Source organism: Dermacentor albipictus, chromosome 2 (genome assembly GCF_038994185.2).
Source record: "Dermacentor albipictus isolate Rhodes 1998 colony chromosome 2, USDA_Dalb.pri_finalv2, whole genome shotgun sequence".
In the NCBI taxonomy this organism is placed as follows: Eukaryota; Metazoa; Arthropoda; class Arachnida; order Ixodida; family Ixodidae; genus Dermacentor; species Dermacentor albipictus.
In genome coordinates, this window is record NC_091822.1 from 10,806,545 (window position 1) to 10,832,886 (window position 26,342).

Sequence of the window (26,342 nt, forward strand, 5' to 3'; positions counted from 1 at the left end):
ATACTGCCTCCAAAAAGCATTCGGAACACCGTCAGAGTCAACAGACTTCCTCATATCAAGACTAAGTAGCAATGTCACAACACCCTCTCAGGTGACCGATAGGTCGCATACCAGGTCAGAAGACTTTTATGATTGATATTCCTCAGACTTTGTGAAAACACTCCAAAAATTATTGTTAAAGCTTGTTGCAAATGAGCTTGCATTGGTTATAACTGAACCACTAACATTTATTCTTGTTATTTCCTATCTAGTTTCCTTTATCTGATGCCAGAGCTTTTAGGGTTAGCTTTAATGATCGCTCCGAGTTTATGGCAAAAAAGTATGTTTCTAGCATTGTTGACTTTTCTTTGTAATTGCTGTTTTAGTTCCTCAATCTGTACTGTTGCTGTCTTGCACTGCTTCCTCAGTCGCTTAATTTTACATTTATCATGAATAATGTCTTGAGTAATCTAACGTTCCAGACGGCATTTATGAACCTTTTTTAGCGGTACAAAGTTATAATTGCAAAACTGGATGATGCAATAGAACTTTCAATATCACTAGTAGCGGTGTCAAGGTGTAAATCTACATAGCCTATTATTGAAACATCATCCGCCTTGTTGTAATCCCGAACCGCAATCAATGTCGAGATTTCAGGTGTCTTCTCTCCAGCTTTCATGTAGAAAAAGGAAATTAATTTATGCTCAAAAATACATCCCTCAACTTGAGCAGTTCCTTCGCTGAACATTTCACTGACAAACAAATAGTCTAGGATAGATTTCCCACAGTTAGGTTTTTTTTTACAAGCTACTCGAAGTTAAGGGATAACATTATGTCAGTATTGTGTAGTTGGATGTCAAGTAACCGTAGCTCAAGCTATTCCAGTTATTGGCAGGCAAGTTGAAATCACCTGTTGCAATTATATTCTTCCCATGTAATCTCTCGAGATCATCATAAAGCTGAAACTGGAGCATATTGTTACATGGAAGCAGAGTAGGAAAACTATTTACAATGTGTATTTACAAGAAGTAGCAAGTAGTGGCGAACATGGAATCCAGCCAACACCAAGCAAGCTATGTTGTCGTCCTCAGTTCGGCCAGAAAGTACGCCCGACTAAATCCAAAGGTCGACATCATCTTCTAATAGCATGTAGCATGGCCTCCAGTGGCAGAAATGCTGGCCTGGTGCCACTAAGGATCCATAGCAAAGGATGGGTGGTAAAGCCTGGGACTCGAAACACAGACGACGTTGCTGGAAAACGAAACAGTAGCAAGAGGGCACCTGAAGGAAAATGTTCGTCGCGGTGTCGCTGGTCATAGAGGCGCTTCTGATTGTCTTAGGAAGCCGCAAGTCTACTATGGGCTATCTGCCACACATAATCAGCCAGGGCAATGGCATCGCATGCATATTCACTAGTCGAAGTTGCAGGGGAAGAGAGAAATGTGTCCAACAGTAATGTCGGTTCCCGCCCAAGCAAAAGCTAAAAGGCAGAGTATCCAACAGTGTCGTGAAGGAAGGAATTATATGCGAACGCAGGGCAGTGCAAGGTCCCAATCACATTGGCCAGCCAACAAATACTATGAACTCATGTCTGTTAAGGTCCGATTCAAGCGCTAGGTTAGCCTGATCCTGTTTGTCTGGAGATGGTATGATGTGGTGGTCTTGTGCTGTATGGAGCAGCAGCGTAGGATATCGTCGATGACTTTAGATGGGAAGATATGGCCTCGGTCAGTCAGCACTTGATGTGGGGCATGGTGTGCTTAAATGACATCATGGAGGAGAAAGTCTGCCATGTCTGTAGCATAGCTGGTCACCTGCGATCATGTCATTGCATAGCATGTCGGCAGCGATGACAACCCCTCTGTTTCCTGAAGCAGATGTAGGAAAGGGTCTGAGAAGGTCCAAACCGGCACGGAAGAAGGGCTCAGGTGGGACGTTGATGGGCTGAAGATAACCAGCAGGAAGCATAGACGATTTCTTACAGCATTGACAGAATATCATCAGAGTTAGAAGCCCGGTACACTGCACTTAGAAAAAAGTATGCCTGCCAAATCAACACCTTCAAAAAACAAGCCTTCCTGGTCGGCAATTTGATCAGTGATAACAGCATCAACACCACATTTGGTAATGATGGCTACTCTACCACCGCAAGATCCCCTGTCGCATCTGTATAACTTGTAACCTGGTGGTACTATCTCATCATCACCCATCAAATTATGCAACCATGTTTCTATTGTAACACACATGTGTGGATAATGCAACAACAGGAGGGTTTCACGCTTATCCGTTTTGTTTGATATCCTCCTTGCAGAGATAACGAGTGTAGTTGGTGGGATTTTAATCACTGGCTTTGTGGTTGTGCATTGCTATTCCTTGGGATCTCCATGCCTGCAATGTGCTACGTCGTTCCAAGCAAGAAATTGGTCATCTGTTCTAAGTTTATCATGCACAAGCTGAACCTTTTTACCACCATCTTTTTCTTCTTGTGCACTGTCCCAGAGTTTGCACTTGCACTGTGTGACTGTGCTGTCATTGTATTTAACAGAAATGCTGCTTCCTTTCAACTTCTTGACATTTCACATTGCCGATTGCTTTTCAAAGTAGTCTTTAAAGAATGGCATAATTGATCTATTCGAAGATGTCACAATTCTATGAATTCTTGCGACTGAAGAACAGATCAAGCCCAGTTTGCCCTTGAACACTTCAATTACAACTTTATTCCACAGATCCAGTTCTGTTTCATTTTCTTTTTCGTAGATGCCAAAAAACAACAGCATTCAACCTTTGGCTGCAATCTTTTAAAGCAACCTGTTTTCCATGTCACAGTTTAAGAGTGTCTTCCAGCAAGTCTACCCTTGCACTCGAATGCTCGGTTTCACTTGCTTTAGTTTGTGTTTTGTTTACTGTCACGGTGCTGCATTATTTGATTTGGTGAAACACCGATCAACGGGTGCCAAAAAGTTGTGGAAATAGGGACCAATGAGCAAGATGGGTATTGCTGGCCACTCGGGCAAGTGGCTGAAAGAAGTCGAAGGCAGGTTTAGAGATTATTGTCTTTTTATTGTCGGCACGGCCATGTCACCCCAACAGCTTTGAGTAGGAATCCCTGTGTCGAAGGCACGACCATGATGCCTTGACGGCTTTTTGTGGGAACCCCTGTGTATACTCTGCCCCGCACGTGCATTGAGAAGCTTACTAAGAAGGGGGGGGGGAGTACGAATACTCCAAAATATGCGGTGTGTCTGTGCAATCCTGTGTCCCCAAAGTGCTGAGAGTGTATGTGGTACCTCTGTACAATCCCATGTGCACGAATTGCTGACAGTGTATGTGCGCCGACAGCGCCATATGGCCTGCTGCTGTCGTTTTTCCTGTGTTTGTGAACCAACAATAGAGGCCTGTCACCAACTCAAGGGTGTGCGTGTGTGAGGCAATACGAGTGCGCAATCTCTAAATGCAGGGGGCAATCACCCGTTCCCTCACCCCTAATTAAAAGGGGCGTGGCCAAGACCTTGGGAGGAGCCAGGACCCAATTGGGTGAACTTGATTGGATTGTCACCAATATCTGCTGTTCCCCAACATAGGGAACTGGGGAAAGGATAAGTTATCTAAATGCAGGCTTTAGACTGAGCTAGGCAGTCTAGAAGCTGAGCCTACAATCTGATGAGAAGCGTCAATGAGCTAGTACCTTCCAGTATCGCCTGGGCCGCCAACCTGCGTCTGAACTGCGAGTTACTGGTTGGCATAAGAGACGACAAACCAATGTCTGCAATGAGTCTCACGGTAGTTCCCCTAAAGTTAGCTCAACCTGCACTGGAGAAGATGTCAGACTTAGCCAGGAAATTCAGCCCACCAATCGCATCCACTGCAACGAGATCGACTTGTCAGCATTCTTTGGGAAAGCTCTACCGTCAACTCCACACTTTATGGACTTGCTGCTGCTGCTGCCCGAGGTTCAAATTGAAGTCGACACCCCATACTTTACCAGCCCCCTTACAGTGCTATGTATGTGATGACCACTCTATGACCTAATTGTGGGAAATATAGAAATCACAAGATCCCAAGAGGATCTGAAATGCGAGACCGAACAATATGGCGGTAAGGACAAGACTAAATGAGGACCTATGGTGGCAGCTATCACCCACGGCCAGGCGTAAGTGCAGCAGAAAAGGCTTCCCAAACTCCAGGCTCCCTAGGCCGCAGTAGAGTTACCAGGCGAGAACGGGTATGTGAGTGAGCAGACAAGTGATGAGATGCTTAAGCAGTGTTTCGCTAGGATTAACTAGAAGCAGACATGCTCAAATCAGAAGGGAAGTGTCGAATTCAAACAGGAAAAGGGGTTATTTTAATTGTGCTACACGGAGAAGAACGAACGGTCAATGCGTCAGCTTGTTGTGCCAAGGTGTCACCAAGACGCTGTGTTAAAAACAGCGCATGATGGTATAATGGCTGGTCATTTAGGCGCTCAGAAGACTAAGGATTGGTTTTCTGAGGAATTCACTATGGCTGGGCATCACGGCCGATGTGAAAAGGTTTGTCGCTTGCGATATTTGCCAGTGCATGGTTACAAAAGACCGAGTGCCATGTGTTCCACTTGGAAGGATGCCCATAATTGAAACCCCATTCAAACAAGTAGCTGTCGACATAGTGGGTCCTATACTTCCATTGGGGAAGACGCTGGGCAAGATTGAAGCTGCACCACGCCCATCAACAAAGCGGGAGGTATGTGCCTTCTTCGGATCGACCGGGTACTATGCGGAATTCATCCCGAACAACGCCAAAGTCATCACTCCCTGACACGAAATTAACCTGGAAGGGAGAAAGCAACTCAGTCAAATGGACACCAGCATATGAAGAAGCGTTTCGGGAACTCAAACGCCAGATCTCCAAAGACCCGATACTGCAACTCCTGAATTTAAACCAGCCCTTTGTCTTCCGTGCAGACGCATCGGACATGAGTCTGGAAGCAGTGCTCATGCAAAACCCACGAGAACAAACTCCACCTCCACCCCATACCTTATGCCAGCTGAAAGCTACATCTGACAGGCGAAACAACTGAATGGCCGGGTACTTCGATGGAGTTTCCTACTTCTGGAGTATCAGTTCACGGTCACCCACAGTAAGGGAAGCAAGAATGTGGGAGCTGGTTATTTGAGCCGAATATGGGGTTATTCTGCAGTTGGAGATTTTTGCGTTGTATATATAGGCATGTAGTTTTCTGTTCGATTAACTTTTTTTGGTATAGTACACCTTGTATATTGTGTGTACAGGGTTTTTTATACATGGAACGGTGTTTCTCCTTCTTTTTTTATCAAAAATGCCACTTGTAAAAGCGAATATTATTTTATAATATTCTGAAACTGGGGGGCAGTTGTCATAGTGTGGCATTATTTGATTCGGCGAAGCACCGATCAACGGCCACCAAAAGGTCGTGGAAATAGGGACCGGTGAGCAAGATGGGTATTGCTGGCCATTCGGGCAGGCGGCCGAAAGAAGTCGAAGGCAGGTTTAGAGATTACTGTCTTTTTGTCGTTGGTGCGACCGTGATGCCCTGATAGCTCTTTGTAGGAACCCCTGTGTATTCTCTGCCCCGCATGTGCATTGAGAAGCTTACTAACAAGGTGGGGGTTCGTATACTCCAAAATATGTGGTGTGTCTGTGCAATCCTGTGTCCATGAATGGCTGACAGTGTATGTGTGCCGACAGCGCCATATAGCCTGCCGCCATCGTTTCTCCTGTGTTTGTGAACCAACAATAGAGGCCCGCCACGGACTCAAGGGTGGGCGTGTGTGGTGCAATACGAGTGCGCTACCTCTAAATGCAGGAGGGAATCACCTGTTCCCTCGCCCCTAATAAAAAGGGGTGCGGCCAAGACCTTGGGAGGAGCCAGGATCCAATTAGGTGAACTTGATTGGATTGTCACCAATATCTGCTGTTCCCCAACATAGGGAACTAGGGAAAGGATAAGTTATCTAAATGCAGGTTTTAGACCGAGCTAGGCAGTCTAGAAGCTGAGCCTACAATCTGCTGAGAAACGTCAAGGAGCTAGTACCGTCCAGTATCACCCGGGGCCGCCAAGCTGCGTCTGAACTGCGAGTTACTGGTTGGCATAAGAGACGACAAACCAATGTCTGCAATGAATCTCACGGTAGTTCCCCTAAAGTTAGCTCAACCTGCACTAGAGAAGATGTCAGACTTAGCCAGGAAATTCAGCCCACCAATCGCATCCACCGCAACGAGATTGACTTGCCAGCATTGTTCGGGAAAGCTCTGCCTTCCACTCCACACTTTATAAACTTGCTGCTGCTGCCCGGCCATACATATGCCATTATTTGTTTTCTTTTGAACTCTGTTTAATTGACCGCCATTAAGGGTGTTTATGTAGTGTTAATTTCTATATTTACTGTTAACTTTTCCTTATATTTCTTTTGTATTCATCATTGATCTCGATTAAGTGCATGTGTGTTAGTGTTCTTTTTTTTGTGTGTGTGTCGTTCAAATTGTGTGTCGTTGTCATTCTAGTATAAGTATTTGTTCTTCTATCTTTCGACTCTGACGCATTCGCTGTTTTCGTTTGAGTACAGAACGACCAACCGGCTTGTATACCCCGTCGACGACTTCGGGCCAATGGCGAATGGGTGACAAGCTGTGACATTTACCTTTGTTTCGATGTCATTTAAACGTCCACCAAGGTTGGTCACTGTGCTTTCCGTTATCTGAAGTTGAGCTTTCAGGTCAGCAATGTTTGCCTTGATAGCCTGCTGCCCTTCTAAAAGCATTTGAAACATGTCCTCTATGGTCGGCCCAGGATTCTCCTCAGTGTCGCCCCATGCATGCTTGCACGCACAAATACCGTGTTTACTCACGTAATGGACTTGCTCACGTAATGAATGCACCCCCAAATTAGTCGTGAAAAATTTTAATTTAGTTTTGCTCACATAATGAACGTACCCCCAAGTTTGCTACTGTGCAGTCCCATGATCGAATGGCCATGCCGAAGTTTTTCGGAGAGACTACAATCTTTGACTCTCACACATGGGTTTAAAGCAATTGCACTTATGCTTAATGCAACCTTTCTGCTACTGTTGGCATAAAGGCGCTTTGCAGATTAGAGAGAGAAAAAACACAGCTGGCTCTCTGCAGCATACGCAGTTTACATACTTTACGCTCACGTAATAGTAACATCCTGCTGCACATCCAATTAGCATCCCGCCACACATCCTGTGCATGTGGGATGCGCAGCCAGGTGCGGCGTACGGGAGAGTGTGAAGTGGCGGCCAGCATTTGATCCGCATAGTGGTCAGTCATAGTCGGGCGTAGTGCCAAATTAGCGTGTCTGTGGTTCACTTTTCTGGCGGCCTTGGTTATGTGTGTGATGGGCCTTAACTTGACTTATACGCCTGCTGCGGGACATAAAGTTTATCTGCTCACATAATGGAAATGCTGATCAGACACCGATGAACTTTGACATTCCTATGAGCAGGATGGTAAGAGACGCATGCAGCTTGCTTGTCAGAACAGGTGCATGCTTCAACGTGAGGCTTGCGATAATGTGAGGGTTGCAATAATGTGGAGTGCCATTCTTTCCTTCTAATTTGCTATTGCCAAGTACCTGATGCACTCCACTTTTGCCAATGTGATCATGGTGTGGCTTGTGAGCACTCGGTTGACTGACTTTCACATCAGTGGTTCGTGATACTGCATGACCACTATCTCCAATTTTCATTATCTAAGCTGGCACCCTGCTTAACATGCATCTGCACTCCTTTTGGCACATGTATTTAATTGACCACAGTAAAGGATAGTGTAATTATTTGTTGTATGTTCAAGGAATTGAAGCCCTATACTGTGATTGTGGAGCTGGCAGCTTCAATATAAGGGTAAAGTGAAGAGTTATATGCAAACATTGTGTTACATTAATTGAACAGGACTAAGTTTGGCGTGCACTTCACATTCTTTAGCGTTGAAAGCGTCAAAGCCTAGAAGGCCAAGATTTTAGTGTCGGTAGCAGACTTCCCAACTCTGTTGGCTGTTTGTGCAGGACCACCAGGTGACCCAGATGTTCCACTTGTCAACTCAGCGTCCCATGAGCACTACAGCCCAACATGTGATCTACATGGTGCGGCCACGGCTCACCCTAATGGACATCATTGCAGAGCAAGTGCTCGAGTAAGTGGCACTGTGTGTCTACGACATTTTTTACACACCACACTTTCCTACAGATAGGATGTCCTGCTGTGTTGAAGAAATTTAATGGACTTGATGAGAGGTTCAATGCTGAGCTTCATAGAACTAAGGCAATTTACTACGATCAGGGCTGGATGAACAGCGCTGAGGGCCCGGTTCAAAAAAACAAGGGGGACCCCTCCCTTGCCCCCTCCCGCCTTACCCTCTCATCATTCTTGAGACTTGACGCTTTCTAAAATTCGCTTCAAAAAACACATGCCGTATTTACTTGAATGATCTCCAGAGTGTTATGAACATTGCCTGGGCATCTACTTTGTCGTAGAGCACGTGGAGAGATTGTCATGGGAATTTAACTACATTAAGAGGCGAACAGACATAGACAGCATTAAGATTTGTCGGGCTAGTTGGTTCATGCTGAAAGAAGAGTCAATGTTTTTAATAACACTCGAATAAACAATGATACACATTTTCATTTATGCACAGATCGTTCACTTTTAAACAGGTAATAAATTCACATCCTTGCAGGCAATATCCGCTTTTATAAGAGCAGGAAACACATTCATATTGCAGATGCATTTTCTGGTATTAAATTGTGGAATTTACATTTAACAAAAAATTCCTACTCCAGGAAAGTGTAAAAATAGGTTATGCGTTTCGCGGAAATTCAACGTTGAAATTGGGCATGTATAGGTATTGACATGTTTTCTCTTTTCATTCATCTTTTAAGAAAAGAAAGAAAGATATGTACAGGCATTTTCGTGCCTTTTGCTGGTACAGTTTGTTGATGAAATCAACATTGACCCTCCTAAGAATCTCCATCTCCACGCACAGCAATGACAAATCGCTGAGGCGGCTGTCAGTCATCATTGATTGAAGCCTTAGGCATTAGGCGGGCCCCCTAAGCCCAGAGGGCCCGGTTCATTTTGACCCCTTGAACCCTGGATAATCCGCCCCTGACTACAATAATATTTTTACTGATATTCCTGATAAGCACTCCTCTGCTGCTGCGACTGCCTAGAGTGTAGTAAATATAGCTTTAGGTCATGAAAGCAGAAATGCATTTCCTGAGCAACTAATGCATGAAAACAGAGTATATACAGTAAAACCCCTTTACAATGAAATGGGATATAACGAGCTAATGGATATAATGAAGCAATCGTGATTCCCCTTGAAATTCCAATAGATGCCCATGTATTGAAAACCTCATTTTAACAAAGCCAAATTTCCTCGCAATGGGTATAACAAACCTTTTTTAGACCGCAGCTCTTTGGCGCCCATTCTTGCCTTTCGCGGCGCCGTCGACTCACACCGTAACCAGCTCTGTAGCCGGGGTCAGCGCACTGCTCAAGCTGCGCACGCTCCTGGCACCCTCTCCCGAGAACGGCTCGAGCCTTGCGCTCCTCCTCCAATGCCAGCCCTGTGCAGCAGCAATCAGAGCACCGGCTCAGTGGCAGCTGATCTTGAGGATGTGCTGCTGCCCTAGCCGAAATGCACAGCCACCGTTCGCCACTGCGTGTACCTCTTCTCCCCCTCTCTCCTCCATGGTGGTGACTGCGCAATAACACATGGTTTTCTCCGGTTGTGAAAGTGGTGGCTCCGTATCAGTGGATCTCGGTGCGCGCTTCCCAAGCCGAAACGCAGAGCCACCTTCACTTGACTCACTAGCAGCGTCAGTGGCGTCAGTCAGTCGTTGCCATCCCTTTGGCGCATAAGTTCCTATGCGCCTACGCGCTGCCTCCCGCGACCTCCCGATTAATGAGGCATTTGCACCAAGCTATGCTTGTAGCGGCTGATGCGAAGTGGTCCGCACAAGATGGATTGTCTGAGGCTCACAGACGGTTTATATTATAAATAATCTGCCTGCCTACATAAATAGCTTATTCACAGCCAGTTCTTTCGGAGCCATGAGCGAGGCAACCAATGGAAGTCTTTCGTCTGCCGCTGCTGCTAAACGAGCTGCCCGAGCAGAGGCCCAGTGCCCTTGCCGCCAGAATCCAGAGGTGTGCTATGCTGAACCAGGCATTGGTGCAGCAAGTTGAGCATGTATCCATCTGTTTCTTCGACCACACAGCTTCCTTCATGACAATCAAGAACTGGGAATGGAGTGTTTCTTGAAGAAGGAATATGTGTGAAGAACAAAAAGTTGTCTGTAACTGTAGGTACATGTCTTGCACAAATTCTTTGCCTCAATATAACGAAAAGCAGAAACAGCTCAAGAGCTGCACTCAACTTTCGCATTAGGAAGTAGCGTAATCATGGCAATCTTTCTTTTTTTTCCACAAAGAGCATTTACTGGTGGACCCGCCTGCTCTTCTGCTGTGTGCGGGGGGCGGCGCCAACTGGGGTTTTGTTGTTGCTTGTCGTCTGTGTGCGCGTCAAGGATAATTTTGTTTCTGTCGGTTCATTCGTGCCAGTTCCCACCACCATAAAGGAGATGGACGACGGCAACGGCAAACGGAAGCGCAAATGATATCAATCGAGCAGAAGGTGGCTATGCTGAAAGCCGTTGAGCCCAGTGTGAAGAAGATAAATGTGGCCAAAGATTTTGGCATAGCATTGAGCACGCCGTTTACGATGTTGAGCAGCAAAGAAGCTGCGAGCCCCTGCTTTTGAAGCTATAGAAAAGGCGGACTTCAAGTGGTTTTTGGACGCAAGAGCAAGCGCCACTCCTGTGAGTGGGGCACTGTTGCAGCGCAAAGCGAGGGACTTTGTGTGCATCGTGGGGCACGATGATTTTGTGGCAAATATCGGCTGGCTGCAGAATTTCAAGGAGTGCCACGACATCGTTGGCAGGGCTGTAAGTGGGGAAATGCTGCCTGTCGACCGCGAAGCTGCAGTGACATGGCTGGAGACAAACATTAACAGCCGGTGTCCAATAAGCTGCACATCACAAAACCACGGTTAGGGAACTGGCCACCCATATAAAAAATAAGACGAACCGAGGTTACCATATGCCGACTGAGAATTGGCCACACATATGGTACACACTTGTACTTGCTGACTGGTGATGAGCCACCTACCTGTAGTAAATGTGGCTGACGGTCCTGCATGTGTTGCTGGAATGTGGTGAATTAGAGGCTCTTAGGAAAAAACACTCCCGTTTATTTCACCATCAACAAGTCCCATTACATCCAGCAATGTTTTTTAGCAACAGCCCACTCTTTGATTTTAAATCAACATCAGCTTTTTTAAAGGATGCAAGTATGCTGCAGGTTATCCACCCAAATGATCCATAGTGCAGCCTCTTATCAGAGATTTCTGTTGCAATAATAGTATTAGAGCATGTGCCTCCCGGTTCTTTCCCAGACCCGGGAAAGGCTTTACTACTATTTTTATACTTATATATATATATATATTATAATACCGAGACCGATCAAGTTGTCCAGCGCTGTTTATTCCAAAAAAGGCAACGCCCGCCGCTCACGCGCGAAGAAGTCGAAGAAGAGGGAAGATGATGATGGCTATGTACAAATGAAAACGACGAAGTACGTTAATAGTGCTTACACTAACTTCCCCCCGTCATGGAAGCGGCCAGCCTGGCCGCAGATTAGAGATTATCTAAACGGGGAGTGAAGGGCTTCATCCGCGACACGTGAACAATTTCGGCATTCCGGCGGCGCCGGTCAGTGACGGAGTGTACTGGGCGGACGAGATAGTTCACTGCAGATGTTTGCTGCACAACGGTGTATGAACTAATGTAGCGTGGAAGGAACTTCTCACAGAGGCCTGGGGTGCGGACTGGAGTCCAAAGCAGGACTTGGTCTCCTGGGTGAAAACGTAGGTCACGGCTTTTGTTGTCGCAGTAACGCTTGCGCTCAGCTTGGGTAGCTTCTGTGCTTTGCCGGGCGATTTGACGGCAATGTGCAACTCGGGCAGCAAAATCTTCTGGAAGCCACGCGTTAGGCGAAGAAGGTGCGAAAAATAGTTCTCTGTCGAATATGGTGGAAGGAGATCGTCCATACACAAGGAAGAAAGGGCTGTAGCCGGTAGTCCGTTGAATAGCAGTATTATATGCGAATGTCACAAAAGGAAGAATTTTATCCCAGTCAGTGTGGTCAGGACGGATGTACATGGCAATCATGTCAGACAGCGTACGGTGGAAGCGCTCAGTAAGGCCATTGGTTTGCGGATGGTAAGTAGAAGTAGATTTGTGGACGGTATTAGTGGCTCGAAGAACTTCCTCGAGAACTTGTGAGATGAACGCCTTGCCAGGGTCACTGAGAAGAATGCGAGGAGCCTCGTGGCGAAAGACGATGGCGCGCAAGAAAAAGTCGGCGACCTCAGAAGCGGTGCCGGATCGCAGAGGGGCAGTCTCGGCATATCTTGTTAAATGGTCGACCGAAGTGACAATCCAATGGTGACTGGAGGGTGTCAACGGCAAGGGACCATATAAATCAATGCCAACAAATTCAAAAGGTTCGTCCGGGCAAGGGAGAGGTTGTAGTAAACCGGCAGGAGGGGATGTCGAGCGTTTGCGGTGCTGACATGACGCACAAGAGGCAATGTATTTGGCCACCGTTGTGGATAGGCCAGGCCAGAAGCAGCGGGTCTTTATGCGGTTGTAAGTCTTGTGGAAGCCTAAGTGGCCAGCCGATACATTGTCGTGAAGTGCCTCTAATACCCGCAAGCGAAGGCAGCGAGGTAGAACTGGGACCCACCGGTGACCTGTTTGGTGGTAAACGCAGCGGTGTAGCACGCCACCTTGAAGGTGGAATTGTCGAAGTTGGCATCGCAAGCGGCTGTTGGGTGGTTCGGTGAACCCACTAAGGTGATCCATGAGAGCTCGACAGTAGGAGTCGACCCGCTGAAGCGAGACGAAATCAGAGCGTGATGAAAGCTTAACTTGGTCCAGGGGCGTTATCGAGAGCTGGTGGGAGGCAAGCGTAGCATCGGAACGACGTGGTTGGGAAGACGACGGCGCGTTACCGGGAGAGAGTGAGAGTGGGCAGCGAGACAATGCGTCTGCATCATGATGGCGTTTTCCAGACTTGTATGTTATAGTGAAGTCATATTCCTGCAAGCGCAGTATCCAGCGTCCTAAGCATCCTGACATGTTTTTCATTGATGACAGCCAACACGGAGCATGATGGTCGGTGGCGATGGTGAAGTGGCGGCCGTAAAGGTATGGGCAAAATTTCTGAATTGACCAAACGATAGCCAGGCACTCTTGGTGTAGTTCCGCTCAGCTGGAGAAAGTGTTCGGCTGGCATATGCTATGACTTGCTCTTTAGATTCTGTATTACGTTGCAGAAGTACTGCGCCAATACCTTGTGCGCTTGCGTCAGTATGGAGTATGGTGGGGGCACGATTATCGAAGTGGCGAAGCACTGGTCCTGAAGTAAGATGCCGCTTAAGAGCTTGAAAAGCCGACTCGCAGTCGCTAGTCCACGTGAAAGAGGCACCGGTAACCAGTAGCTTGTGTAGAGGAGCTGCCATTGCTGCGAAGTTGCGTATAAATCTACGAAAATATGATGCCAAGCCGAGGAAACTACGTAGATCTTTCTGTTGCTGGGGGCGAGGAAACTGAAGAACGGCACTAATCTTTTCGGGGTCAGGCTGGATGCCAGCTTTTGAGACGACGTGACCCAATACTTTTATTGTTTTGCTTGCAAATTTGCATTTTTTTGTATTGATTTGGAGACGAGCATTCGCAAGGCACTTGAGAACTTCGTCTAATCGATGAAGATGTTGGCTGAAGTCAGACGAAAAGATGACAATATCGTCCAGATAACAGAGGCATGTCTTCCATTTTAGACCACGAAGGACGTTGTCTATCATGCACTCAAATGTGGCAGGAGCATTACAAAGGCCAAAAGGCATGACGTTAAATTCATAAAGGCCATCCGGTGTAGCGAATGCGGTCTTTTCTTTGTCAGTCTCGTTCATCGGAATTTGCCAATATCCTGACCGAAGATCAAGGCTGGAGAAATACTCCGCCCCTTGTAGTGTGTCCAAAGCGTCGTCAATTCGAGGTATTGGATATACGGCCTTGCGTGTGATCTTATTGAGCGCTCGATAATCCACGCAAAAGCGAACTGAGCCATCTTTTTTCTTTACCAGGACCACGGGAGACGCCCTTGGGCTAGATGAAGGTCGTGTTATCTTCCGCGCAAGCATGTCAGCAACCTGTTGTTCAATGACCTTTCGTTCGGACGGCGATACACGATAGGGGCGTCGTCGTATAATAGCGGAACCATCGGTTTCGATGCGGTGTGTAGCCGCAGGAGTTTGGCCCAACACAGGGGAACAGCTATCGAAACAGGCTTTGTGTTTTGCCAAGACCACCATTAGGGCTTCGGACTGCGCGGCTGTTAGGTCAGAACCAAGAACGGCTGGAGGAGGCAAAGAATCATCCAAACCTGAGGTTGGGGCTGGCGATGAAGAAGGGCAAAGCGCGACTAGAGAGATAGGTTGAGTGTCGGCGAGGGTTGCCACAGTCATCCCTTTGGGCAGCATCACAGGATCTGCGGTCGTGTTGCAAGCAGACAGAAGGGCGCGGCCGCGTGAAAACCGGACGAGACAGGTGGCAATGAGAATTCCGCGAGAAGTACAGCGGGAAGAAGGGGCGACTAGGGCGTCTCCGTCGGCGATCTGACTGGATGCTACATCGGCGATCTGCTACATTGTCTTCGTGACCAGGACGCAGGACGTAGTCGGCAGCGATGGTCAAGTTCACGCATGAAAGTGAAGAGTCCGCAACAGGTTCAAGCTCTGTATCCGTGATGTGGACAACTTCCTCTCTACATGAAATGACGGCTGAAGCAGAATGTAGGAAGTCCCAACCCAGTATAAGTTCATGGATACACGTTGGAAGGATGATAAACTCGATGTGGTGGCGTATGCCGTCGATGAGAACACGAGCAGTACACTGTCCGTCAGGGTGAATGAATGCATTATTCGCACCACGCAAAATAGGTCCAAGATAAGGCGTTTTTACTTTACGGAGCCGCGAACACAGATCACTTCGAAGAACAGAAACGGCGGCACCGGTATCGAGAGAGGACGTCGAGATCTTGACGTACCTCCACCACTTTATAATACCGAGACCGATCAAGTTGTCCAGCGCTGTTTATTCCAAAAAAGGCAACGCCCGCCGCTCACGCGCGAAGAAGTCGAAGAAGAGGGAAGATGATGATGGCCATGTACAAATGAAAACGACGAAGTATGTTAATAGTGCGAAGTATGTTACTCGAAGTATGTTACGACGAAGTATGTTAATAGTTAATAGTAATAGATATATATATATATATATATATATATATATATATATATATATATATATATATATATATATCATCACACTGCAAAGTATTTTTAGAATCGTAGAATACCTCGCTTGTCATTGCCCTCTTTCTATCACATATGTATTTTACGCACTTACACACTGATTGATTTTGGACCCCTTTACAGCCACAGTACATCCCAGACTTCATCAACCATTGTTAACTCACTGTATGATGTGTTTGATGCTCTTTGGCCAGAACTAGCTCTTGTGCCATTAAAACCCAATCATCAATCAATTAAATAAAAATGTTTCACTCACTTCAAAGCTGCGTTATTTGAAGAAATCAGGGATGTTCTTCTGGCGCATGCAGCACGCACGATCAATTAAAAATGCGTCTGCATCTTCCACTTTGTGCAATACCTCATTGGGTATGTCATTGCACCGAGCGATGAAAGTGCGGACTTTGTTCATGTGCACTAGAACATCAATGTTCGACACAATCTCCTCTTTTGTGGTCGGTGACCCACAGTCGTCTTCCTTCAGGTCGTCATCACTGGAGACGTGAACGCAGTAAACAATCTTTTCGGTTGTCATGTCCGCTGCCATTAGTGCTGTGCTGTCGCTCTCCATGTAGTCATCGAAGGAAGAGACAGTGGGCAACAGTTCCACAACCTTAGTCCACAGGTCTCCTGTGTTGTTGTCGGTCACCTCCAGGTCGTCTTGAAGCTGCACAGGCACTTTGACAAGTCCTGCTTTTCACCAGCAGTTGCTAATGGTCAACACCTTCAAGTTCCACCAAGCTCCTGTGAGCATTTCTGCTGCCTGACGAATAATGCTTGTAGTCGGCGGCTTTAGGCGGAGGTTGATAATCAACCGCTGCACAAGGCGCTTACGAAATTCTGCTTTCGCATTCTTTTTAATGCCCTGGTCTAAGGGTTGCAGCAAGGACATGTTGTTTGGCGGCAGAAACTCCAAGCGAATGTGCATCAAGCGAACATTCACAATGTGAGCAGAGCAGTTGTCGACAACCAGTAGAATTCTTCGGTCATCCCTCCTAATTTAGTTGTAGAGTTTGCTGAGCTACTCGGAAAAAAGTTCTCTGGTCATCCAGGCTCGTTCATTGGTGCGGTAGTCGTTTGGTAACGACATGACGTTTTTCATACAGTGAGGCTTTGCATACTTCCCGATGACAAGCGGTTTAATTTTCTTTGTGCCTGTTGCATTGCAGCAGAGCAGGACTGTCACGCAAAGGTGTGACTTGTTCCCTCCTTTGCACTGCTGCCCTTTGAAGTGCATCTTCCGGTCTGGCAGGAGCTGATATAAATGTCCGCATTGAAAATATCGTCTTCAGAGTATGATTCAGCCACCTCTAGGAAATCATCATTGTGCCAGAAACCCACGCCTCCTCTGTCAGCAGCCTTTTCCTCACCCGAGACTACCTGACAAGTTATTCCATTCCTTTGGTGGAAACAAAAAAGCCAACCTGAACTCGCCTCGAACCCAGTTACTTCAAGTGCATAGGCAAATTCGCTGGCTTTTTCTTGGAGCATTGGGCCAGACATGCGAATGTTTTGCAGTCTGGCATCTTTGAACCATGTGAGAACAGCTTGGGCTACATTTTGAAAGTTTGCCAATCACAGCCATTTCCTCGTAGGGTCGAGTTGCGATTCCCGGTGGAACTTGATAATCTTGTCTCTGTCTTTCAAAATGGTTGTGACAGTCGATAGGGCAATGCCATGCTGTCTGGACACGTCAATTTGCTTTTTCCCTGTGTTGATTTTATGCAATACATCCGATTTGACCTGCAGTGAAAACTGCTTTCACTTCTTCTTGGTGCCATCGCTAGCTGCATTGATCATTGGATCTTGCACAAACATTGCCAAATCTTTGTCGTGAAGTTCTTGGTGAAGTTTGTGATGAAGCAGTTGGCACTCGACATGGCGATGACGATAGCTACCGTGACATGGTGATGATGATAGCTACTGCATTTGCGGTTTCTGTTTCACGTGAAAGTTTGGCGCTGTTACTTGTAGTCAGATTCATAATACCGATGTTCCTCGACTATAAAGGGGAAAATAAACTATGTGCGTTATTCTGAAACATGCGCAGTATTGAAATTCGTAGTTCTGAAATATTTTGACATTGAAAATATAGGCAATCTGGTGGGGATTTTAAAAATATTCTTAAATTTGAGAAATTCGTTAATGTGGGTTTCGTAGTAATGAGATTCGACTGTATACTGTTTAGCCTTGTCTTGTGGAAAGTATACTACATGAGCCAAATTGGTTGGCTTGTGAACACGACTTTTGAAACACAAAAGGTCACTGGGGGAAACATTCATTTTTATCATTTTTATCTTAAAGGTTCACAATCTGGCAGCTTGCTGCCTTTCAGTGAGTTCCTTCTTACCATAAGGATCAGCTCACCAGGGAAACTATTGAAGCCTTTTACGTTAACAAAAGAGTGTTGGAACAGCCAACCATCTGTTCTACGGAGCCAGTGTAAGGCCACCTTCTTGGAGGAGCAGTAGAATAAATTGGTAATAGAGGTGATAGGTTGAAACAATTAAAGCACACCATGTTAGGTATGTTGCTGATCTTTGCCGCCAGGGTGTGCATCGGTATATAATCTTGTTTTACCACTCTTTGACGCCTGAGGATGCGCAGGTTTATGAATATGAAGTATTTGTTCTGGGATAAAGTAGTTGCGAGTGCAGTGAGTGTTGTGTTTTCTTCTGTTCTCTCCATTTTGTTTTGTTCAGTGCGCTGCTTCACCCACACGGTATAATTACTCCTAATGCTAATGCATTAAAAAACAATAAACAAATGCTTACTATGTCAATACGCTTCTATTTACAAAATGAATTGGCACATCCTGTTTCTGCTCTGTACAAAAGCAGTGCAGAAGCTGCAATTCTTGTCATCTCCTGACTGATAAATGCTTGCAGTGGTGCAAGCCTCGAGACTTCCTTCGGAGCAAGGTCGTGGCGCACATCTTCATCTGAGGGATGCTTTTCACTAGCATCCCAATTATCTTTTTGCCACTGAGCTGGTCGTCAACAGATCATCCGTTCATTGTGACGTAGCTGGTGTTCGTCGTTGACAGCTTCTGCCATGTTTGTAATCTCATGCTCGAAGTCATTCCACTTTGTCATAGTGAAAACTACTGCTTTCCACAGCCACGGCCACTGTTGATAGCGTCATGGACAGTGACCGTGCACTTCTGAAGGCATGCGCCTGACGCACGCATCAAGTTAAAATTGCAACCGCTGCGCACGAAACTGCTGCTGCTGTCAACGTGCTTATGGACGGGGACCATGTCCTGAAGGAGCGAAGCTTTACTGTTTGTGGCAACTGCTGTGCACAAAGCCGTGGTCACTACTGACGTGGTAGTGGATGACCACTGCATATTTATGAAGGCATGCAGCCAACACAGTGTTATGCATGGCAGTAAATGCGATAATAAAGGCTATAAAGGCACAATAGGCGCTAAATGTTCCAGCATTCCCGTCGTTCACATATGGGTTCCACAGATGACTTTGGTGATGTGGACTTTGTTTCAGTTTGACGATAGTGCCATTTTTGCTCTTTCTTGCCTTGTACATTTGCAGAGCCCCGTGCTTGCCGAGTGGATATTTAACCAGTGTGCGACAAAATATGTCCAAATTAACATGAGCTTGATTCCATTAAGTAATGCCTATGCCTGCCAGGACCAGAAGATTAATCCAAATTATCCAATTTCCCCAATTAATGAGGATCAAGTTAATGTGGTTTTGCTGTACTTTAAGCTACATTTACTGCTAAGTATTACATCAGTGTGAATTTCAAGCGCAAATGGGCTGTCATGGTGAGTCGACAGTGCTGGCAATGTGAGGAAGTACCAGATACTAAGCGAGCAAGCATTCATTCCCATTTCCTTGTGGCATACTCAAATTTTTTTCTAAAGGAGCGTACATTTGACAATGCTGCTAATCCATGTGACCACCACTCTTGACTTGATCAGTGTCCACAACTTCATCATCATGAGCTGTCATATGCATATAACTTAGAACATCAGGGATGTAGTGTCTGTTATACAGGGATGTATTCTTTTGAAGCATACATGAGCATGATGGGGCATTTTGAACACGTTGTAACCAGGGAAATGATGTCATTAACAAGCTGAATGGGCTTGGCAAGCACGTCATGCCCACTTTCACAATGGGACACCAATGCTTTGCTGTTATTTGGCATCTCAGGGTTGCACCATTGGGGGAGTGAAATGTGAATTCATAGCTGCGGAAATTTAATTAAAGAGAAACTCTCATTTTACTCACATTTTGAAGTTACTGCATTACACTTACATTTCTGTGAATTGTTTACCATGATTCCTTTTTCTCCTATTGTTTTGACAGGCTGATATAAACCAAAAAGGGTGGCCTTAAAAAAGTGTTGCTGGGCTCCTTTGAAAAAAACATAAATTGTAATTGAGTTTTTTTTTTTTTTTATTAAAACACGTGACGGATAACTCAGTGGTGCTCACTGTTTTATTTATATTGCGTTGTCACAGGCAAGCGCGGCAGCCAAGCAGCCAGCGTAAGGAGTTCCACGTGTTTTTTGTGCCCCGCAAGAGCCAGCCGTGTGTCCGCCAATTGGAGGTGAGCCTGTTTATGCTTGTCTGCACGTTGAGAAAGGGTGCTCACAGAAAGATGCAGCATTTATGGCATGAGGACCCAACCAAGTGCAAATAAATTGGGTTCTTTGTTGCGTAATACTTCTTGCTGTAAGTCCGAATATTCATGCTTGTTCTAATAAACTAACCGCTCTTAGTAAGAAGCAGAAATACTTGGGGTTAATTTTAGAATCAGAATCAGTTTATTTATGGCAGTAGTGAAGCAAGAATAACAAAATTGCATATACAGAAGAAGGTCCCAAAGCAAGAACTTGTGCATCGTGAGAAGAACCATTTAACTAAGAATGACGGTGACCACATGTGAAATTTCTAGCTATTATATACTATTAAATATCATCAAGAGACAATTGATCAGAATACAGCTTATGGCTATGAATTAATAAATCCTTAGCTGTGAAAAACTTCTCATGCTCAACATCTGATAGGCCTGGTAAGAAAGAATGCCTTGTAAGGCTATTGGAGCATGAACCCTTTGTTGCGCACACCATTTCTTGCAACCATTTTTTCGTTGAACCACTTCCTGCTCCTCCTGCACCTGAGCACCTCCACAGATATCAGAGATCGGTTGAGAACGGTGCGCCCATTTATGGAAGCAATTGAGAGCAAGCTTAGTAGCCTACTACTTTGCACCAAGACCTGTGCATAGACGAGTCTTATGGTGCCATGGAAAGGGCGGCTGTCATTTCAGCAATACATTCCTTTGAAGAGGCACCACTTTGGTGTTAAGCTGTTTGTCATCAAAGATTTGGGATTTCTGACTCTATCGTCCTAGAACTACTTAAAGGCTACCTCGGGAAAGGACGTTCACTATTTGTAGATAATTGGTACAGTAGTCCAGCATTGTTCAACTGCATTCAAGATAAAAAAAATGACGCATGTGGAACTCTCCGGACCGAGAGAAAGGGGCTTCCGAATTTCTCAAAAAAGATGAAAAAAGGGGAAATGGACTCCTTTCATACATACTAAGATGCTTGTTGCACTCAAATGGCATGACAAGAGGGATGTACATGTCCTAACGTCGATGCATGATGCACCTCTCAAAAGACATAGGCAAGGCGGATAGGGTCACAGGCGAGAACAAGCAAAAGCCCACATGTGTACTCGAATACAGTACGAAGATGGAATTGTTTGACAAGGACATGATGATGAGTTTCACTGAAGCATTAGGAAGAGCCTCAAGTGAGACAATTTCTTTTTCTTTATATGATAGACATGTGCTTCCTAAATGCCTTCATACTGTGGCGTGAAAATGGCAGACGTGAAACATTTGGTGAATTCCACTTGAATGTCGTGTATCAACTGATGCAAGGGTATGCAAGGGTGATGCAAGGGTTCTGTTTAGCAGCTTTGCGCAAATGCGATAATCTGTACAAAAAAAACTAAAAACCAGCCTTTTAATACCAAATTAATTGCCTGATATAAAAGGTTATGTAACTCTATAAACAGCCAGCTAAAAGGGGCAAAACGATTATATCTTGAACAAAAAATCTTACAAGCCGGCCATAACAGCAAGTTGAAATGTAACATCGTCGACTCCTTTCTAAACAGGAATTGTAAACCAGAACAGCTATAAAAAATTATATACAATAACTCAGAGTATAACTCACCTGTCCAAATAGCCAACACCTTCAGCCCCAATTTTTTTGATAATGACACACCCTCTCCTTCACAAGTAACTCAACTTAATCGTCTCCCTCACTCGTTTTTTTTTCCCTACAATGCCAGAAGAAATATATAACGTTATATGTTACCTAAAACCCACCAGTGCTGGAATAGATGAAGTTCTACCTGCTACCATTAATATGATTGCCCACCTAATTTCTGATATCATGTCTTATATTACTAATTCGATATTCAAAACTGGTGTGCTTCCTAACGAGCTTAAGTGCGGTAAAGTCCTTCCAGTTCTAAAAAAAGGTGACAGCACATTAATACATAACTACCGCCCTATTTGTATTTTACCTTTTTTTGGCAAAGTTCTGGAGAAATTAATCGCATTGCGTCTAACCAAATGTCTCACGAAATTTAATATTCTCTCGTCATGCCAATTTGGCTTTCGTAATGGATACTCCACAGATTTGGCACTCATACATATAACTGACCAATTAAAAAAAATAATTGACGATGGTCTATTTGCAGGTTCAGTTTTCATTGATCTAACAAAGGCATTCAACTGCTTAAACCACATTATTCTTTTTGCTAAGCTTGAGGCTATCGGTGTTTGTGGTCCTGCGCTCTCACTATTAAAAAGTTACTTATCAAACAGAGTTCAGATAGTGTCTGTGTCTAATGTCTATTCCAGAGAACAAACCACTAACATTGGCATCCCTCAAGGGTCGATCTTAGGACCACTACTGTTTCTGATTTATATCGATGACCTACCTAACTGTTTGTCGTCTACTAAGTGCATTCTGTACGCTGATGATACTACCATATTTGCCTCTGATAAAAACATGTCACTTCTTATTAACAAGCTAAATACTGATCTAGAAAATGTTTTAAGTTGGTGTAATGCTAACCTATTATCTATTAATGCCACCAAGACTAAATTTGTTGTATTTTCCTCACATCAACAACATTCGGCATCCTCCCCTTCTTTAACTTTTGGCTCACACTCTATCTCTCCCAGTCCATGCTCATCTTTTCTTGGAATTTCTCTTGACTGCAGCTTGAAACATAAAGATGACATTTCTCACATCAAGAAGAAAATAGCATACAGTATTCGCATTCTAATTAAAACTCGTCCCTACTTTACACATAATACATTAATCTCGCTATACCACTCATTCATTCACTCTCATAATAACTACGGCATATTATGCTGGGGTAACACTTATAACACTCACTCGGCATCTCTCCAGGTAATCCAGAACCAGTCCATAAGAATTATTACAAGCGGTTCACGCTTTGCAAATGGAAAATCCCTACTACATGAAAACAACATCCTAACCATTTCAGAACTCACCAAATGTAATCTAGGGATTTTATTTTACAAATATATGTCTAAGAAACTACCATCAATCTGCTTCTCACCTTGTGACCTGATAGCTCATAGTCACACTAGATTTGCACTCAATAATAATTTCCGTCTACCTAAAGTGCAAACTAACTATGGTAAACAGACTCCGGAATTTTCCTCGATATCGCTTTGGAATACTCTACCACCTGTAATAAAAAATGCTAAAAATTTATACCAATTTAAAAGAGAACTAAAATCATTCATAATAAATACATATTGAAATTGTCCATCTTTTTCTTTTTTTTCTTTTTCATATTATCATTCTGTTAACAAGTGTTCTTATTACTAATGGGCTATAAACATGCTTTGATATTACTCTAAGCTCTCATCTGTACTACTGTTGCTTTAAACATTGTATAACATCATAAGTGTCTTTAACAGGAGGTCCCGATACAGTCTTTGACTATGGGACCTCCTTATGTATACTATGTACTTTTACTAATAAATCAATTACAAAATTATGAAAGACCATACTGCTAGGAAGAGGGGCGGACAATGGAGCGGTGACGACCTGACGAGGCTCACAGCATGACACTTTCCCCAGACGGTTCCTCAAAGCGAAGCCAAAGGTATCCACACCCAACGGAGGCATCACATGCGTGCAAACACTGTTTGAGGGGAAAAGAAAAGGAAAGACACCCGTGTTATGTGCGTCGAGTGCGACAAAGGCTTGTGCCTGCACCCATGCTTCAGGATCTACCACACACTCAAGAAATAGTAAGAGCAGTGTTTTTTTTTTTTTCTCGTGTTCCTCATTTATCTCCATTTTGTTTATTAGCAACCCCTGCAAAACACTAAAATGTGCATATTCTGTTGACTATGTTATTTGTATCGTAATCATAACAAAATAAGTCACTATGCTTGTTCCCTGATGTTCCTGAAACCAAGCCGACTCTGGGAGTGTGTCACAGCCAGAGACAACCAACAGTGAAAGAGTTAAATGATATGCTAATTGATATGTTCACCTATGCAAGACCATTTGTACACGTTTGGTAAGTGGCTTTGGCTTGTGCTAATGTATGTTGGGTGGGTAGATTCTGCATCGTGTGACACTGAAATGGGTTTCAAGAGCAGCTGCTTGTTAAAAGTTCGTGTCCACAACTAGATAAACATATTGTGGACTTCCTGAGGGATAAGTAAGTAAATCAGGAAACTTGATAGTATGTATACTGTTATATCTTACCTCAGGTAGTCTCAACCATATGAAGCCAACAGGTGATGAAGCCAAGGAAAGGGGAAAAAAGCTTTTAAGGGAAAGTGGACATGCTGATAAGGAAACAGAAAATGAAAGTAAGTGCAAAAACAGTTTGCTGCCAGTGGGAGCCAAATCCACATCTTTTGCATTACGCTTGCAATGCTCTACCAATTGAGCTATAGTGGCGGCCATCTTCCTATTCACTTTCTTTAGCACATGCATCTCCTTGATTTCATTGTCCACTGGCGTCATATGGTTGTGACCAACAAAGAAGCAAGACTTATCAGTTATGCTCCTTCTCATTCATTGCCACAGACAAGTATTTTGACATTGTAAACTGACATTTCCATCTCTAGTGCTCCGGAAGCAATCAAGTTGTATAAATTACAGGCTTAGGGAGGCAAATTAACTAGTGACTCACAAAATAGTGAAGCAAAAGGCTAGTTGTCTCATCTATACAGAGTCCCAGGAATCAAAACAAATGAAGTCCTAAGAAACAACTTTTTACTCCTTCATGTCTGTATCAGTACCTTCGATACATTGCCTAGATTACTATACATATTTTTTGCATTGTTCTAGTTGCAAATTAGTGCTCACTTCTGTAACACAAACACACATGCACGTGTGTGTGTGTGTGTGTTTACCACAAGGGCAAAATGAGATATTGTAAAGGAGATTTATTGAGGTTTGTAATGACAGCCAGTTCTAGGATGCACTGAGCACAGTCCCCTAGCTCGAGCCTCTGCCATGCACCTGATGCTGCCGATGCTGATTACTCTGCGCTCATGTTCGTTATTTTCCTTACCACGGCCTCGCAGAAATAAAGGAGCCATCCTGGTGACTTAGTTTTCTGGAAGGACGGTAGAATGGTGATAAGGTTTGAGACGCTGAACGTCAACGACTTCGCCGTTACGACGTCGCATGTCGAACAGCAGCATTAGTGGCTCAACCAGGTAATCAACAGGTGACATTCTTTTGAAAACGCGGTATGGCCCGTCGTACTTTGGAAGGAGTTTTGACGCGAACCCAGGCGTGCGGTGTGGCACTAACAACCAGACGAGGGTGCCCGGGAGAAAAGTGGGAGTTGAGTTCTGGGCTTCATGAACGGCTTTTTGACGGTTCTGGTCGTCCGAGGTGAATCGGTGGGCCAGCTGGCGACATTCTTCGGCGTGTCCGGCGTCTTCCAAGATCGGCAGGCATTGGGATGGCTCTAGAAAGTAGGGCAGAATGGTGTTGATTGTGTGCGAAGGATGACAGCCGTAAAGAGGGTAAAAGGGTTGTGGTGGTGGTGGCCCAGGGGACGGGAGGGCGAGGGCAGTGCACAGGCTGCTGGAAGCGACGTGCGAGCACACTGCGAGGGACCATTGCAGCAACCGTAGCCTAAGTGACCGGTGTAGCCATGGCATCCTGCTGGTGAACAGCAGGCAGCGCTTCCGCAACCTCTTCATGGATCACATTACGGAGATGAGACGGCAAAGTGCTGGCAGACTCCTGAGTGACGGAGACCAGAGATAGCTGTCGTGGGACTTCTTCGCGGATGAAATCCTTGATTTAGGTTACCTCGGAGGCTTGTTCGCGGCCAGTGGTCAGGCTGCAGAGTGATGCCACATTTGGTATGGGATGTCACCTTGTCAGAACTCGCTGCTTATGTAATTCATCATAGCTCTGGCACAAGCTGATAACATCGCCAACAGTGTGCGGGTCCTTGGCCACAAGCATCTGGAATGCATCATCATCGATTCCCTTCATGACATGCTTGATCTTTTTCGCTTCCATCATGGCTGCATTCGCGCACCTGCACAAATCGAGAATGTCTTCCATATAGCTGGTGAATGTCTCACTCATGTCCTGTGCGCATGTACGCAAACGCTGCTCGGCTTGTAGTTTACTGATGGTGGGTTGGTCAAATACTTCTGTAATCGATGTGTTGAATGCCGACCACGTTCAGATATCCCTCTCATGATTTCTGAACCAGAGACTGGCCATGCACGCAAGGTAGAATGATACATAAGCCAGCTTGTCTGAGTCATTCCATTTGTTGTAAACGCTCACCCATTCGTAGGACAACA

General features: G+C 45.0%; 1 protein-coding gene across 2 annotated transcripts in view; it reads left to right on the forward strand.

Moving 5' to 3' along the window:
- The window catches only part of car (vacuolar protein sorting-associated protein 33A), a 212,888-nt gene that overhangs the window by 23,223 nt on the left and 163,323 nt on the right, over positions 1–26,342 (forward strand). For both annotated transcript variants that reach the window (XM_070533454.1, XM_070533453.1), the window contains exons 3-4: positions 8,018–8,145; positions 19,937–20,024. In XM_070533454.1, the coding sequence (XP_070389555.1) occupies positions 8,018–8,145; positions 19,937–20,024 (216 nt within the window). The remainder of the gene's footprint in view (positions 1–8,017; positions 8,146–19,936; positions 20,025–26,342) is intronic.